This window comes from Pithys albifrons, chromosome 19 (genome assembly GCF_047495875.1).
Source record: "Pithys albifrons albifrons isolate INPA30051 chromosome 19, PitAlb_v1, whole genome shotgun sequence".
NCBI classification, from domain to species: domain Eukaryota; kingdom Metazoa; phylum Chordata; class Aves; order Passeriformes; family Thamnophilidae; genus Pithys; species Pithys albifrons.
The window spans coordinates 1,234,722-1,252,368 of NC_092476.1; the positions used below are offsets into that span (position 1 = coordinate 1,234,722).

At 51.8% G+C, this 17,647-nt stretch overlaps 1 protein-coding gene across 1 annotated transcript; it reads right to left on the reverse strand.

The window, feature by feature from the left end:
• Positions 1 to 494: 494 nt before the first annotated feature.
• CACNG5 (calcium voltage-gated channel auxiliary subunit gamma 5) lies at positions 495 to 17,253 on the reverse strand. Its single transcript, XM_071573623.1, has 7 exons — positions 17,131 to 17,253; positions 12,256 to 12,550; positions 5,300 to 5,580; positions 4,518 to 4,604; positions 3,508 to 3,648; positions 2,705 to 2,850; positions 495 to 2,288 (listed from the first exon to the last, which is right to left on the reverse strand). The coding sequence occupies exons 3-7, from the start codon at positions 5,505 to 5,507 to the stop codon at positions 2,031 to 2,033; spliced, it is 840 nt and encodes a 279-aa protein (XP_071429724.1). The 5' UTR covers positions 5,508 to 5,580; positions 12,256 to 12,550; positions 17,131 to 17,253; the 3' UTR covers positions 495 to 2,030.
• Between the last annotated feature and the right edge of the window lie 394 nt (positions 17,254 to 17,647).

The following is a 17,647-nucleotide window of genomic DNA, read 5'->3' on the forward strand; positions in this document are numbered from 1 at the left end:
TACTTGGACAGATTTCTTTTGGCAGTCCTGCAGTTACTTGTGCTCACTGTGAACACCCAGGCTCACAAATGTAGCCACATGATGACAATCTCTCCAATGAATTAAAATAATTACTCTTCTAATTCGCCCCTAGACTCTGCTAAACCTTCTGGGGCCCTGAGGAAGGCATGAAGTTTTCTTAATTTCTTCTGCTTATGTAGGCAAACATTTTCATTTATAAGATGAATAATTCTGTATTTAATCAGGGCAAAGGAAAATTCCACTCGGGGACAGGGACATCTCCTGATGCTGCACAGGATTAACCCACACAGAAAATGGGGCACTGGAGTCAATGCAAATTGTGGTGCTGCACCAGGACTTGCCTCCTGCTTTGGAGGAATTTATAAATAATAAATATTAAATAGAAAGTAATAAATATTAGTATTAAATAACAACAAAGAGGTGAGACATTCATTCTGCAGTGTGCTACAAATGAGATTAAAAGTTTGTATATTCTATTTCTTTTAATTACATGAAGACAAAACAAGCTCCAAAATCCCAAGAATCCTCGGACAGGTTTGTTTTGCAGAAAGGAAATTTTCAGAGAGGTTGGAAATAACAAGAACAGAAATAAAGTCTGGACAAAGCTCTTTCTCCTGCAAGGTGACAGGCTGGGACTTGCAAGGGAAGGCACAAGGGAGCACAGCCTTTTCCTCCTGTGCCCTGTTTTCCTTCAGGGTGATGCTCTCCCCTGGCAGCTGGCTAAGGCCAAAATGCCAAAGCATCATATGAAATTTGAAAACTTAAAATCTCAAAATAAGTTTTATACACACACAAAAAAAGCAGCTAAAATACCATTTTCTTGCCAAAATGAAATCTAAGCCAACTATTTTGCTGCAGTAGACTTGTGCCATAAATCTCAGCTACATCACTTTACACCCATTTGGGATCTCACCTTTCCTGAAATAACTTCTGGGATAATTTCTCCTAAATCCTGCATCTAATGTTTCCCATGGGAAGGGTTTAGGTTGTTTTCCACTCGATACTGCACTGAAATTCTCCCATTTGCTCTTCAGATCTGCTGTCTAAGGGATGGCAGAGGAAATCTGGGGGCTGGAGCCAGCCCACCTGGGTGTCTCCAGGGGATATTCAAGCAAGAGTTTGCAAGTGACTGTAGAGGAACAACCACTTGCTTGTGTCCAAGCCTGCTGAGGTATCGTTGAGAAGGATGGCTATTTCCCACTACAGCCTGGCTGGAAGGGATCTCCAGCAGTGAGAGATATCAATCAGTCAATATTTAATCAAGACAAAAATTACTCTTTTTCTAATGCTGGTTATTTCTTGGGACACCACACAGATCTTTTATGCCTGCTGGTGCTTAGGCCAGTAAATAGATCATTAAATGATGCAGTCAGATGCACAAACTTTAGCAGCCTACCTACCTACACCAAAAAACTGCACTTCTTTTTTTGTTAGTTCTACTCTATTTTATTTTGCCTGCTCTGGAGTCCAGCCCTGGATTTCCCCCCCAGGCAGAACTGCTGTTGGCTCAGCGGGACAAGCTGAGAGAAGAGGACTTAAGCTCTGCCAGGGAAGGTTTAGGTTGGATATCAGAAAGAAATTCTTTACAGAGAGAGTGCTCAGGCATTGGAATGGGCTGCCCAGAGAGGGGGTGAACTCACCATCCCTGATGGTTTTTAAGATGAGACTGGACATGGCACTGAGTGCCATGATCTGGTGATCACAGTGGGGTTGGATCAAGGGTTGGACTTGATGATCTCAGAGGTCTGTTCCAACCCAACTGATTTGATGATTCTATGACTTTGGAGATACCTTTAGTTACTTGGGGAGGAATAAAACAACCCAAAAAAACCAACCAAAGCAAGGAAAACATCCCAATTCTCTAGGTTACACTACTGGTTATATAACCAATCTCCCTGGTTATGTTTGCACTCCTATAAACAGAGGACTGGCCTGAAAGGGTGGCCTAAAAAAACGACAGACGGAGTCAGGATGTGGCGCCCACCGGGAGCAGGGCTGGGGGGTCTCGCTCAGCACGGGGACGAGGACATCTGGTCGTAGTCGGGGCACTTGAGCAGGGCTGGGTAGTTACTGTTCATCTGCAGGGACGCCTCGCTGGAGATGTCCGAGGGGCTGCGGCCCCGCGCCCACGCGTCGGGGTGCAGGAACTGCCCCGAGTAGTCGGAGCAGTTGCTCAGGCGGGGCCGGTAGAACCCGGGGTGGGGCCGGTACAGGTCCTCGGCCGTGTAGCGCTTCATGAACAGGTACACCGACATCACCCCGGCGCTCTGCGGAGAGAGACACGGCCTGACGCCCTCCCTGCTCGTGGGTGCCTCCTCCGCCGCCACCAGAGCGGGATAAAACACCAATGGCCTTTCCTTTGCTCTGCTGGTGCTCAGAGGTGCCTGAGGGCTGGCCCCTCTCTGCCCCCGTGCCTCGGATCCATGCAGGAGATAATGCAGCACAACCACATCTCCTCCTCCTCTGCGTTTCATGCTCGGCACCAAATTGGGATCAAATTCCCCCTCAGTGCTCCAGGCTTGGGTCTGTCCCCACCATGTCTCCCTTCTGTCTGTATTTTACCCCTCTGCCCACACAACCCTCCCTTAAGCCCCACCCCAGCCATCTTTTTGCCAACAGCCTCACTGTGCCCACCCCTGAGCATGAGATACACCCCTTACAGGCATGTGGAGCCACTGGGTACCTCTGTGAGAAGGAAGGAGATGGCAGAGAAGGCAAAGGACCACCCATATTTGTAATTGAAGAACGTTTCCGAGTCCTTGGTCCTGTTGAGCATCTCATCGTTAATGCTGGATATGTAGAGGACCAGCCCCACCACCAGTGACAGACCTGGAGAAGGACAGTGGGGAACACTTCAGGGATGAAGCTGCTGAAGGAGCACCTCCCTTAAGACCTGACTTGTGGGGGAAAGTAAAAACCTGTGGACGTGTGCTTGGAATAACTGGGGAAAGGAGCTGCCCTCGTGCTGCGCTAACTCAGGGCACTTCTCTCATTTCAGTCAAACCATTACCTGCTCAGGCAGGTCTGTGTGCACTGGGGAGGAGGCAGCTGGCTCTGGTAGGAGCTGGCTTCAAAGCCCAGCTGTCACAGCTATTTGTTTAACACTTGCACAACACCATAAATAAAACATTCACTTTTCTCATGTAGGAACATCCCAGCTGAGCAGTTTGAAGTTTCAGATCTCTCCTGCGACTGATGTGCCACGAGCAGCATCTTCTCCCCCAGCACCTGCTCCTGCACAGATGGTGGGGGCTTTCCCCCACATTACCACACCACTGCCACAAACAAGCTTTGCACTGGATGGTTTTCCACCCCACAAAGGCCCACCAGGCTGCGAGGTTGAGCTGGGAGCTCCTGAGGGTGATGACTCCAACAAGGAGCCACCACAGCGGGTTAGGGGAGCACCAGCAGCTACCAAAGCAAACATGCTCCAAGTGTGCTCCATGCTCGTGGGGTGCCAGGAGAAACCTGGCTCTCAGAACTCACCTGACAGGATGAAGAAAATCCCCGAGACGAAGGCGAGGATGGTCCTGTGGGGCCGAATGTGGCCGATGTTGCTCAGGATGAAGCCGATGAACATGAAGAAGAGGCTGACCAGAGGGAAGGGGGTGGCAGAGCGGATCATCTCTGTCATGAGAGGAGCAGAGGGAAGGGAGAACAGGTTAATCCTCCCCACACAGTGCAAGAAAAAAGTGAGATGGATCCAGCCCTGCTGCTTTGACCACATTGTGTCTGGGGTTCACCTCTTTGCTAATGAGCTGAGTAAAACAAAGAATTATGGAAACAGAGAATGACTTGGGTGGGAAGGGACCTTACATTTCAACTCCCTGCCATGGTCAAGGAGACCTTCCACCAGGTTGCTCCAAGCCCCATCTAACCTGGCCCTGAACATTTCCAGGGATGGGGCAGCCACAGCTTCTCTGAGTAACCTGTGCCAGGGCCTCACCACCATGGTGGTGACTCTGCTACTGTTTGCATTTCTGAGGGTTTCTATGTAAAGTGTTGCATGGGAAAAAATATCAGAACCTGTATTTTTCTCTCGCTTCAACCCCTAAGTGTTTGCAGAACACTCCTATTTATTAAATCAGAAATGACTGCAGAATTCATCACAAGAGCCATGACACTCCACCCTTAATTCATCCCTCTATATAATGTGTAAAATTGCCTGCTAGGGAATAAATACAGCTGCAAATTATGGAGAGGAGAGTAAAAAGCCAATCACTTTGATAAACAGCAGTGCTGAATAGCCAGTGACAGGAAATCAGGCAGCTTAGAGCCTCTGTGAGCACCCTGCCATTAGCAAGGCATGTCCCAAAGCTCAGGAGCACATTGGGTAATTCACATAAAAAATACAGTTGCATCCTTGCCTGGTAGCACTGCCAAGGAACTCCGAGTTTCTTTGGCAAGGATACAAAGGGGGTTTCTTGTGGGGGGTCACTAGTGACCCTTTGGTGCTTTGCAGGGTGCAAAGGGGGAGACCCCACAGAACCACTTACTCAGGACATTGACTGTGGACTCAGAAGTCAGCTGGATGTTCATGGGCATGACATACTCGATGGTGAAGCACCGGCCACGCTCTTCACCTGCAGCAGACACAGACCAAGTCACACCTGCACCATGCTTGTCTCATTTTTTTGGTTGGGAGAGCAGCTTTAAAACTAATTTCTGCACATGCAAGGAAAACAATCCTGCTTTTTAGTGCTGGTCCACCTTGGGTGTCAATGGTTGGGGCTGAAGAAAGACACTTCCTAAGTGGAGGTGCAATAGTGTGACCCTGAAGCCAGGGAGTTTAAAGTGACCCCAGGGGTGGTATCAGAGCTCCTCACATCACCCTGACTTTTTCAGAGCAGTGGTTAAACCTTGTGACACTTCAGGCTGGTCACTTTGAGATTCCCATTCCCTTGGGTTTTATTCAACTCTGCTCCTGCAGCCAAGTCACTCCAACAAACTTGGCATGGAGGGAGGGAATGGTCCAGCTGACCTGAATCTGAATCCTGCAGGGATCAAATGGAAAGTTTGGAGCTGCTGCCCAAGGTGCTGTGACCACAGGACTGGGCCAGGAGGTGTGGCATAGCAGCAGCAAACCCACCCAGACCCTGTGTGCAAAGGCACATTTATCCATCAGACTTGTAAATTTGGGGCACAGGGTGATGACATTCCCAAAGGCTGTGCCTGAGTTTGGAAGCACAGACAGGCAGAGCTTCCAAAAGTCCCATTTTCCCTGCCCATTTCCCATGGGATGACACCGACCAGACACTTCTTGGGGGTGAGACCACACCTGCCAGAAAGCAGACCCTCCAGAGCCCCGAGTGCAGCGACAGCTTGATCTCGGCCGTCTGGTTCTGGGGCTGGACGATGCCCTCCTCCAGGTAGAGCCAGTAGTCGGTGCTGACGGAGATGCCCAGCAGGCCGAGGCCACAGACGGCAAACACGCTGCTGAGCAGGGTCAGCGCCCTCCTGCTGCAGGCGCTCATGCCCACCAGCATCGGGCGCTGCGGCGGCGACAGCGGGGCGGGCTGGGCAGCGCCGGTGCCAACGCTTCGCCCTGGGTGGGCTGAGCTGAAACAAGCCATTGGAACAGTCACGGACAGATAGCAGAGGTTGAACCAAATCCCACCCGACTGCAGCCCAGGGCTCGGGGTGTGCTGAGTGCTGGGGTGGGAGAGGCACAGGATGTGCTGGGTGGGAGAAGCTCCTTGGCTCCAGGGTGGGAGAGGCACAGGATGGGCTGGGTGGGAGAAGCTCCTTGGCTCCAGAGTGGGAGAGGCACAGGATGGGCTGGATGGGAGAAGCTCCTTGGCTCCAGGGTGGGAGAGGCACAGGATGGGCTGGATGGGAGAAGCTTCTTGGCTCCAGGGTGGGAGAGGCACAGGATGGGCTGGGTGGGAGAAGCTCCTTGGCTCCAGAGTGGGAGAGGCACAGGATGGGCTGGGTGGGAGAAGCTCCTTGGCTCCAGAGTGGGAGAGGCACAGGATGTGCTGGGTGGGAGAAGCTCCTTGGCTCCAGAGTGGGAGAGGCACAGGATGGGCTGGGTGGAAGAAGCTCCTTGGCTCCTGTTTCCTTTGCTGCAGGTGAATTCCTATAGGGGGTGACAGTGTGTGTGTGGATCTCCCAAGGTCTGAGGTAACTGAAGAATGCACCCATAAAGACTAGAGAGCCACCTGTAGCATGTGTGATGCCTTGTAACCAGTAGGATCTTTCCATGTACACTTAGTGAACTACTAACCAACAGTGTGCTGGCATGTTATGTACAAGAGGAGATAAAAGCCAAGCTGTAACTAAAGTCCTTTGTCTTTGGTGTAAGCCTTCTGATCAGACTGCAGGCTGAGTTTGTCTCTGCCTCCTCCGACCGCCACAAGTCTGCCTTACCCCAACAAATTCCTTCTCCTCCAGCCCAACCTGGCACTTCTCTCCCCAAGGATGCAGCTGAACCACAGCATCTTATCTCCCTGCAGAGCCTTATCAAGCATTCCCATGAGGAGAACAGCACAAGCCCCATCTCCTGGCACAGGAGCCTGCTGAGCCTCATGGACACGGAGCTCACGGGTCAGCAAAGGTGTTACAGCTGCTGGACTCTCCTGGGCAGCTCCCATCACCATCACAGTACCCCCAGTAATGCCATTCTTCCTCTGCCAGGGTAGGTTTGTCCATGAGGGGATGAAGATGCTGATTTTGCACAGCCTGTGCCATGCCATGCTGAATGACATCATCAAACACCTTGAAGAGTGGCATGATGCAATAACTTGCCTTTTTTTGGCTGTTTATTGTGCTTGCTGGACCAGAGTTGGGTCCAAACCCAGCTTATGCTTTGTGGAGAGGCAGGGAAAGGGAAGAGAGAGCTGCAGCCAGGCCCTGGGCAGACATTAAAGGAAAAACTTTCCTCATCCCCATGTTGCTTATGTATAGAATCAGTTTTGGGGTTTTTTTTCTAAATTGAGGGATTTAGCAGTCCCCCTGGTGCCCTGCAGACTGATAAAACATCACCAGAAATCAGAGTTCTTGGTGCAGCCGAGGAAAAATACAATTAATGTAGAGGGGAAAAAGCCACAGCAGTGAGAGATTATAGGAATAAGAGCAAGAAGGAAACAGATCCATCCCAGAGATGGTCTTCTGGGGAGTGAGAAGGAGGCAGAGACTGCTACTGACTGCTTTTACCAAGGCAGGATGAATCACACACAAGTGCCATGCCATGTATATTTTCCAAGGCACATTCTGCTGTTGTTCAGTGTGGCAAACAATAAGGAAAAAAACATATAAATCCAGCTAGACAATAAAAGCTACCAAATGTAGCAGCAGGAAGCATCTTCTCTGGTCTCCCCTTCACACTGCACCAGCCTTGGTTTCCACCCTTAGGAGTGGCTCCATCAAGCCTTGTTTGCCATCACAGTGCCTGGGGGTGAAGGGGCTCCTTGGCAGAGCAATCCTGTTGCTGCTGCTGCTGCTGTGGTGGGTTCAGTGATGAAATCAGAGGCACAAACCCTGCCTGGACAGGGAGATGATGACTCTGTTCAGACACGGCTGGCTGAGCAGACTGGAGGAGGGTGGGTTTTTTTCTAATGCCTCTGATGTAAACATATTAATACTTACTTGTTTACAGTGACTCTCCCAGAGTCCTCACAGTTTGTACTTTCACACCCCAAAGCCTCCAAAGATAATGTTCAGAGATCCCTCATGGTTAACAGGAGTAGGTGGTGCTGACAGTGGTTTCTTGCTGCTTGGGGTATTCCATATCCTGTGCCCTTGCAGTGCCCATCCCCAGCACATCTGCCTCCCAAATCCACCAAGCTCCCCAACACCCCATCCTGGGCTGGGCTTGCAGCAAATTTCATACAAGAAATTTCCCTAACATGAAGTTACTGTGGAGCCCAAAGAATGGCATTTACTGAACAGATGCAGCATCCAAGGCCCCTCCAGCTCACTGCTCTGGGCAGTAATGGGAGAGAAAAGCAGGGAATGCTGCTGGAAGAGTATCAAAGGCTTGAGTGAAAAAGGGATTATTGCACCTGACCCCAAATCCAAAGCAGACAAGCACATCTTGGTAGGCAGCAGATGTACTTGCACCCTCAAGAGCTGCAACAGCTCTGACAATTCTCTTTGGTAGGAAATTTTGGATTTGGCTCTTCCTGTGTTCACACTGTGGCTTTTTCCAGAAGGTTCCAACCTACAGAAGGGGATTGGAGCCTCCAGACAGCCCAGCTCACACTCCTGCAAGATTTCCCTCCACCTCTGGTTTGCTAACCAGCCTCATTTTTTGCATTCTTTTTTAGTGTTTCCCTCAGCTCAAGGAAAGCAGGATGTGCTCCCAGAAGGAACATCCCCCTGTTAGGGGAGTGAGGAGCAAAGTACAGACGAGGTGCTCAGAGGTTTTTTTGCCCCTGAAGAATTAGGAGGCAGCAGCTAAGGAGGAAAGTGGTGGCTGTGGGGAAGAGAAGCACATCAGCTCCACATCTGCCATTTTCCAGGGAATATGCCATTTTCTATCTCTATAGATTCCCATTTGGTCCAGCAATCAACTGTCCAAAACACACATCCCCTGGCTCATCCATTCTTCTCCCTAACTCAGCCAGAGCCATATTTTCTAGTTGCTGCCTGAAAAAGAACAGCATTTACTATGGGGTGTCTCATCCCTCTTGGCATTTGGGTGCCAAAATGGTAAAAGGAACTGCAGTCTATTCTTGGCTCATGTATCATGAGCAAACATCCTCCCTGCACATTTTTTCCTTAATAATAAGCCAAAATCATAGTAGGGAATATGTGAAGGTCCAGATAAGGCCACTCAGAGGGAAACAGCTGAGTATTTCCTGCAATTTGTTGTCCATCAGCATCAGGCACTGGAAAACAGACCCATTTGGGATCATTTCCTGGTCACTGGGTTGATGTGAGATGCAGGGAGAGGGGCTGGGCTCAGGCTCCTGCCTCTCAACTGCCTCATTCCTCTTCCCCCTCACACTCCAATTCCCAGGTAATCAGGGAGGCATTAAAGAGTGATCCCTGTTCCTGCCTGGCTGGCACAGAGACCCCGACCTGATGTGGTGGGGACAGGGGCAGGGATGGTGCAGAGCATCTGCTCAGAACAAGCCTCCCCATGCCCAGCACCTGCAGAATCAGCAGGGCTCCCAAAAGAGACATTTCTTCAAGGACATGAATGGGAACTGGCTTGATTTTCAGCGAGGATTTAGTTCCCTGTGACCTTTATCAATTGTGTTATGCTTCCTATGGCTGAAAAGGTGATGCTGTTTGACTTCCAGCTGGAGCTGTATTTGAAATTAAATGAATATGGCCCCAAAGATTTCCAAGAAATGGGACTTTAGAACTGATCCTGCTCCTCTGATCACACTGTGCCCTCTGGTAGCAGTCCAGGGAATAATAAAGGCAGTCTGCAATGTAATCTGCAGTCCTTGTAATGAATTTCTTCTAGTCTTGGAGCCACAGCTTCTGATGAAACTGCACATGGCCCTTGCTGGGCCTGAGTCCTTTGGGAAATGGGATGAATATTGGCATTGTTCCTAACACAGCTCACCCCCATCTAGGAGTAAGTCCTTACCTATTTCTCCATTCACAGAAAGAAAATATCCTGGGCAGCTTTCTGAGCCCACCCCTCTGTGACCTAAGCCAGGCTCTGGGCTACATGGATGGGCTGAGAAAAATAAATATATCAATGGTCAGTTAACAGGATGGGTCAGAGAAATATATCACTGCTCTGAGTTCAGCAGAAAACAGCAGCTCCCTCCTGCCCTGGGTGAAGGCAGCAAGAGCAGGGCCAAGGCAGGCCAAGGAGGCAGCTATTGATTTTTATGTGGCTAGAGCATCATTTCCAATTTCCTGACATCTGTGAGGAGGGGAAGCACTGCCAAGGTTATTGGAGCAGACAGGAGGGGAGGTTTGGTTTGTGGAGGGTGTCAGGATCCAGGACAAGCTTGGCAACCTGCCTGTGGGCCCATCTGCAAGGCCAGGGCTGGGGGAAATCACAGGTTAAGGATGGACTGGGAGCAGAGGGACAGGCTGAGCAGAACATCAAGGAGAAGGAACAAAGCCTGTGAAAGTGGAGTAGGAAACCCACTGAGTCAGCAGTGGATGTACAAAGAACATCAGGGACCTGGGTGAGAGCCATCAAATGCAGGAGGGTGTGAGCTGTGATGGAGCTGAACTAAAGGACCTGCTCCCAATAAGCTGCAGGGAAGAAAACTGGGCTGGCTAAAAATAAAGGGCCTTCAAGCAGTGTGATCCCTTCCTCAGGACACCACACAGGCCATGGATGTGGGCAGAAAAATATAGGTCAAGGGGAGCAGCTCTTTCAGAACAAAACTTCTCAGAGTTGGCAGTGCAGAGGCCACCACTGCATTGCCACCTCCTTCAGGCAGCACAACTCCCACAACTCCACCCTGGCTCACCCATGGGCAAACCCAGAGAAGCCTAATTTGGTCATTAATAATTGTGGTGGAAGAGAATGATCCCACTGAGCTCAGGGAGCACCCAAAGGGTGCAAAGGCTGCAGTCCCAAGACAGTCTGAGGCCAGCTCTGGTTGGCAGTGTTGGACCAGCGTGAGGAGCACATGGTGAGATGACTTCAGTCTCAGCTGAGGAGAGGAAGAGGAGGAGACATTGAGGACAGTGCCCACCATTCCATCTGGAGACCCAGGAGAAGCAGCTCCACAAACCTGACCTGGAACACTCTGTGACTGGGAAATAGGTCAGTGTTGGAATTACCACTTGGGAAGTGCCAGTCCTTCCTGGAGCTTGGGAAAGGGGCACTGCAGGCAGGAGAGGAGCACAGCACTGCTCTGGTTCCACAGAGCAGCTGAAGGAGAGCAGGGCTGGCTGCAGAGAAAAGCAGAGTCTCCTGCACTGGTACACTGAGAGGGAACTGGCCTGAAGGGATGTGGGTTGGAGCTGGTCCAGAGGGTTCCCAGGACTCTGTGCAGGGCTGCCAGCACCCACCACCTCCCCTGGCACATATGGCAAAACAGGAACACATCAGGCAGCTTTACAGAGCTGCATTAGTGTCCTATAAAAGTGCCAGCTCGATTTCTGAGATAGAAATTATGTATTGGGAAAATTAAGTGCAGAAATAAATCTCTCTGCCGTGGAGGAGGTTTAGCCTGATGCTGAGACATGAAACAACCCACCTCGTGGCAGTTTGAACAAGGGCTGCTAACTGTGACTGTGAGCAGCAATAAACTTCAGAAAGGATCAATAGGGGCTCGAAAGTCTCCCCTGAGCTGAGAGCAGCAGCTCCCACGGCACTGCCATTACCAACCCATTGCACAGGATCAATGGGCACTCTGGGCTCACAGCCTCTCCAGAGAGGGCTTTGAAAGTCAATAAATGAAGAAAATGAAGGCTGGCGATGAGTTATTTAAATGTAGATTGAGCCACAGCAATCACAAACCCATTAATTTTGTGCTTGTCACCACACACAAGGAACACCTGAAAAACAATGAGGAGAAACGATGTGTGACTCCACACACTGCAGTGCTCACTGCTGACTGATTTTATTAATGGTGTTATTTGGGATTTTTGCTCTTAAACTTGACTTCTGTAATTTTTTTCTGAGAATTCCTCTCTTCCCTAGTACTTCCTGTGCTTCATTTCTTGCTTGAGTTATTTTTTTACAGTTTAATCAAAAAATGCTTCCGTGGCAGTTGAACAGTGAAGGAAACATTGTATAGAAAGTACTGTCTTTTTCTGCTGAACCCACACCCTGCTTGGTGAGTCCCAAGGCTGACCCATGGCTGCTCTTTGCTCTCTTTATCCCACACCAACCTTTTTGCTGTGGACTGCTCAAAACCTGCTCTTTGGTCTGGGTCAGGTTTGCAGAGATGGTTGTCACTGGTAACTGAGCTCACCTCAGCTCCAGCACCAAATATGAGGAGATCAAATTATATTCCCAACATCAAAGGAGCACCAGCTGAGATTTACCTCCCACCCCAGCCCTCAAATCAGACCTTTCATGCACAGGCCACCTCTGCTGTGCCACTGCCCTCGCCAGGGTGATGGCTCTGCTCCAGCTCTGCCACACTAATGGCTTTGGAGGATGCCAGAAACTCTCAACAAATAAAATCCTTGACCCAGCAGCCCTGATGGTCCTGGCTCACAGGCTGCTGGCACTGTCCATGTGTGGACAGCTGGTGTCATTCACATGAGCTTTCTGGATCCACAAATATCCGCCCCAATCTCCTACAGAGCCCAGCCCATCCACATGTCTCCTTTCTCCTTGGTGTTTTAGGCTCTTACCTCTTTTAAACCCAGCTGAAGTGATGCTTTGGTCAGTGGAAATGGGGATGTGGCTGCAGGTGGGAAGGTCAGTTCTGGCAGATCAGCTGAAAGGAGGGTCCTCGGTGGAGGCTTCGGCTTCTGGGTGGTCTGGGAGGAGCTGGGAGTGGGGTGGCTTTGGGAACGGGCAGAGGAGGGATCCTGGACCTCAGGAGAGGGCACAGCCTCAGTTCTCCACCTCTGAGTGCCTCACAGCAGCTGGGACACAGGGACAGGCAGGTGGCAGGCAGGTCTCTGCATCCACAGCAGCTCCTACCTGGGGGGTTGTAGAAAAACATTACACAAAGGGCAGTTTTCAAGAGGGAAATTGGAGCTAAACCCCTGAGCTTGCAATATTGTCCACCCAGCCAGGTCCACTTCTTCAGGTCTTATCTATCTATCTATCTATCTATCTATCTATCTATCTATCTATCTATCTATCTATCTGAGCCCTTGCCACTGTCCTCTCTCCCTATCAAATCTGACACTGTTCTCCTCCTCACACTGTGCCAGAGTGCTCCCAGTCAGGGACCTGAGTCAAACTGCTGCTTTCAATGCCCTACAAACAGCCACAAAAGCAGAATAAAAGAGGGCAATATCGAGTGTTACAAAGCAGAGCAGCTGGGGCTGTGCTGCAGCCACCTGGCTGCTGGGGGAGCAGGGCCTGCCCATTAACCTCTGCTGTGATACTCTGGGGCTTGGCTTTAGATTCCCAACACATGAACTGCAGTAACCCAGCGCTCCAGTGACCCCCTTCTGCCTGCAGGGCAGAGCTTGCCCCTGCCAGCCTGGCTGGGGCAGGCTGGGCACTGCCCTGCAGGGCAGCTGGCTCTGCTGTGGGCACTCAGCTCACACCAGCACCAAGGCTGGGCTGCTCTGGGGGGATATTAAACCTTGAACAGTTGGTTCTTGATCACTTCAAGTGTCATTTAAGATGGCATAAAGTCCTACAATAGCCCTGTAGATTAAAAAGAGGAGAATAAGCCTCTTCCTTGCACATGGCAGCCTTTCAAGGTCTCTCTGTCCTTCCTGCAGCAAGGCAGGTAATGGTATGACTGAAGATTTCAGGCATCTCTTCCATAAGATACTGATGTTTTAAACTGGAGTGGGGGTGAACAGAACCCCCAAATTCAGTGTAAGCCCTGCAGGAGTCTTGTATTACAAACATCAAATGCCTTCAGGCTATAAACTTTTCCTGCTGCAGGTCCAGGAAAAGCCCCAAGTACAGTCCAGGTTCAGAGCTGAGGCTGATCACAGAGAGGGGCCAACACCCCCCTGCTCCCTCTTTTCCTGTTAACCATCAGTGCATGACAGCTGAGCTAAATTAAGCATGATGGGAGCTAAAAATAGCAGCAAGAGCTAATTAAACTCTATCACTCCCCCATGTCAGGGGTACCTGAGCCAGGGAAGCAGCAGCAGCAGCTCTTCACTCACTGCTGTTCTTCTTGTCAGCACTGGCAGCTGGAGGGGGTTTATGAACATTTTCAGTGTGATGAATGAGAGAGAGGGAGAAATCCCCCGAGCAGGGCCAGGCTCTCTGAACACAGAGGGCTGCAGACAAGGGACTCCTTGGTCAGGCTGCACATGCTGCCCGTGCTGCTGAGACCTGTGTCCCCTCAGTGTGATTAAAGATGATTGATGGCACTGAGCAGTGCCTTGTTGGCCAGGAGATTGCATTCCCCTTCCCTGCTTAGAAACCAGCTTTACACAGAGCCTTTGAGCATGGAAACGATCTCATAAAGAAAGAGAAGGGCTGTGCCATCCACACCTCAGGAAAAACACTTCACACCCAAGTGCCACTCATGGCTGCCATGAAACCCAGGGACAAAACTCAGTAGCTGTTGCTTTGCTCAAGCAGTTGGGGACACAGCTCCATGGAAAGCTGTTGGTGATGTCTCAATGCACAACTCTCCAGGTCTGACACTGAGCAGCCACTGATGTTTGGTCCCATCTTCAAGGAGGAAAGGTCTTCTCTTTGTGCAGCTTGTTGGGTCAGGAATGTTAATGTACATAACAAGTATTTATACATCATTGGAGGTATTAAACTTTCTACCACAGAGATTTTGGCAGGATTCATCACCAGTTCCAGGATTTAGTGGTAAATGTCCCAGCAGACAGGGTAGGAAACACCACCCATGACATGGAGCAGCCTGAGAACTGGCACAGGCATCATGACCTGCTCAGCAGTGCATTGGCTGCCTGTCCTGCTCAGCACAGGGAAGGGCAGCCACATCCTGGGAAAGTCTGCAGGAACAGGCAGGGAGTGGATTTGGTTTTACTCTTCTCCATTCTTCCCCCAGAGCAGCACCTATTTCCAGGAGAAACATGGCCTGGCTGTACCTGGTCTTTACCCACACTCCTCTCCCATTCCCAGTGTCCCTTTGTACCACCAGGTACCCATTCCTGTGGCACCCACCCAGCAGCACCTCTCCTGCCACCTACACAGGACCTGAAACTCCCAGCCAGAGCTGCTGCAGAGAAAAGGAACATCTGTTGCAAGCAGACATTTCATGTCTCCTGGGTAGATGTCAGGACCAAGGGTGGCCCATCTGTAGGGTTTGGGGGTGACCAAGGTCCTGTCCTGGCAGACCTGAGCCCCTGCTCCCAGAGGCTGGAAATGTCACCAAGCAGCCCTGGCTGGGCACTGAGTGGGCAATGACTTCTCCTCACGCTGTCCTGGGTGAGTGCACATTGTCTGCTGTGCTGCTCCAATAACCCTTCAGTGCAGCCCTGAGCTCTGATCCAGTGAGGGTTTTCTCTGATGAGCAATCATACCTCCCTCCTAAGAAAGGAAAAGCTGCAAGTCCTGCCTTCCACAGGCACCACACACAAACTCCACTCATCTGTAACAGCCCATTTCCTGAGCCTGATACATTGTCCTTTGACAAATTCCATTTCTCCAGTAAATATTTTACTATAAATGTCAGAAGTTGTGGCACTGCAACAATATCGGTGTGACTGACTCCAAACCACCTTTCTAGAACACTCCCAGAAACAAAGCACCCTTTAACTTCAGTGAGATTCAGACTCCCAGGTAACTTTTGACCTCAATTCCATCATCCAGTTATTTAAAAAAATGCCACCTTAAGACCAGGGGTTTAAATCTTCCCAGCTGACTTAGGCAAAGCTCCCAGTGTTTGCTCCAGCCCTGTGCAGCTCATGGCTCACTGATAGCCCTGAAGCTTCTGCAGGCTTGTACATGATTTCCCTTTTGGGTTTTGTATTCCCTCCCCTCTCCATAAATAAAGCTGAAGCTGCAAACGCTGCGCTGTGGATGCCGCCAGGTGGGAATTCATTCAGCTCAATGAATATATTCAACAGCCACAAGACACTGCAAAGGATGGGAGAAATCCACACACAGAGAAGCATTTCTGTGCCCTGGGTGCCACCTGGGGCAGCCTGGGGGGAAGGTGGCATGGCAGTGGCATGGGCTGCTGGGAGCCAGTCTGCTGCCCTTTGGCTTTTCCCGTGGCACACTGAAACAGTGCCCCTAAAACCAGCAGCAGAACCTCTGAAGGGAGCTCGTGTGAAACCAAAGGGCAGCAGTGATGGAAACATGGGAAGGCTCCTCCAGCCAAGCTGCCAGGCTGGGTCATGCCACCCGCACCTGCTGCTCGTGCCTGAAGCTCAGCAGGAATGCTCCTGGTTGGTGACACACTCCTTGGCAGTGCTCTTGCTGAAGAAGGGCTCCCTTCAGCGCATGCAACAACCGTGCTGCCCTTTCCAGAGCCTCACCCGGACCACGCAGGCACCTCCCAGCTCTGACGAGGCCTCCCGACCCCGCGGGGCTTTGGGGATGCCAAGGACACGGTGGGCACAGCAGTGTCACGGTCGGACCCGCTATCTGGGCACCCCGAGGAGCCTCCCGCTGCTTCTGCATGCGAGACCCAGCCCTAAAAGCTGCAAAAAGCATCGCTCATCAGGGGCTGATGAAGTTTTACCAAATGCCAAGCAATTAATCAACATCCAGGGGACGCGTCAGACCCTCCCTCCCTTCTCGCCGCCGCCGTGGCTGAGACACCACATTTCACATTTCACCACCTTCCACAGGGTATGAATAAGTGGCACATGCAGAAGTGAGGACGGGCTCCATGTCCCCGTTCCCTGTTCATATGGTAACACATGATCCGGCGTTATTTATTTATTTATTTGAATCCCTCCACTTCACTTAATAACCAGGTCAGGTTTTTCTCAGCCTCGCTCAAATTCACACTCCCCTCTCCAAGGGGTTTGCTACACGGGAAAAACATTCCCAGCCTGACTTCCAGCAGATTTTATATTCCCTCTGGAAAAAAGACACGCGTTCCTCAGCAAAACGTTCAGAAGTCGCCGCCGAGGAGAGAGATGCTCAGAGCGCCTGGTGGGGAAAAGAGCAGGGATGAGGAGCCCAGGGATGAAGAGCCGGGATTTTCCGGCTTCCTCGTGCTCAGGTCCTTCCGTCGGGAATCCGGCGAAGCCAAACCGCTCCACCCGAGCGGTGCCGGTCCCCGGGCAGGGCACACGGGCACCTCACCCGGGGTTCTCCGTCGCTGCCGGGGCTCGCAGCGCTCCGGTGGTACCCGGGGCCGCGCCGGGGATGCGGCGGATGCTGCCCGGGGCGGTGCCCCCGCCGCCCCTCGCGGCCGGTTCCCACTCCAATGGGAATATGGAAAACACGGGCATTCGTGACCTGAGCCCCGCGGCTCCCAGATGCCCCTTCCCTCGGCTTTAAACTTTCGGGGTTTTACATCCAGTTCAGACTCCCCTTCTTCCCCGAAGCCACCTCCAAGACTGTTTCCCCCCGTTCCAGGGCCAGCCTGGCCCGGACACAGGAAGGAGCGCCAGCCTCGCCCTCCCCAGCCCAGCCCCGGCACTCACCGGCCCCGCGGCGGGACGCGCCCGGCGGCCCCGGGGATGCTCCGCTCGCTCCGCGCCGCGCCGGGAGAGCCCGGGGAGGAGAGGGCATCACATGGCGCCGGTGGGGCCAGCCCACCTCTCCCTCCCCTCTGCCCCCGTTCGTTCCCTCCTTCATCCCTCCTTCCCTTTCTCCATCCTCCCCTTCTTCCCTCCCCCTCCCCTCCCTCCCTCTTTATCCACCCCTCCTTCCTCTCTCCCCCTCCTCACCTCCCTCTCTCCATCCTTTCCATATCCTCCCTCCTCTTTCACTCTTTCCGTTTATTCCCCCACTTTCCCTCTATTCTCCCCTCTTTTCCCTTCCCCGCTTCCCCCATCTGGCCCCAGTCCCTCAGCTGTGCCCGGTGGCTCCAGTTCCCCACCGGGCAGGGTTGGGAGCCAGCATTGCTCCTGCCCCTCTGCCCATCCTCCCTCCCGTGCAGTTCCCACGCCCTCTGCACCCACACCTGGAAAAACTCGGCTCCCGGCGCTGGGCAGGCTG

Coding starts and splice junctions, on each gene's coding strand:
- CACNG5 (XM_071573623.1), bottom strand. CDS start 5,507: ATGCTGGTGGGCATGAGCGCCTGCAGCAGGAGGGCGCTGACCCTGCTC. Junction 3,649..4,517: donor GTCCACAGTCAATGTCCTGA/GTAAGTGGTTCT, acceptor CTCTCATGACAG/AGATGATCCGCTCTGCCACC. Junction 2,289..2,704: donor TCTCCTTCCTTCTCACAGAG/GTACCCAGTGGC, acceptor CTCTCTCCGCAG/AGCGCCGGGGTGATGTCGGT.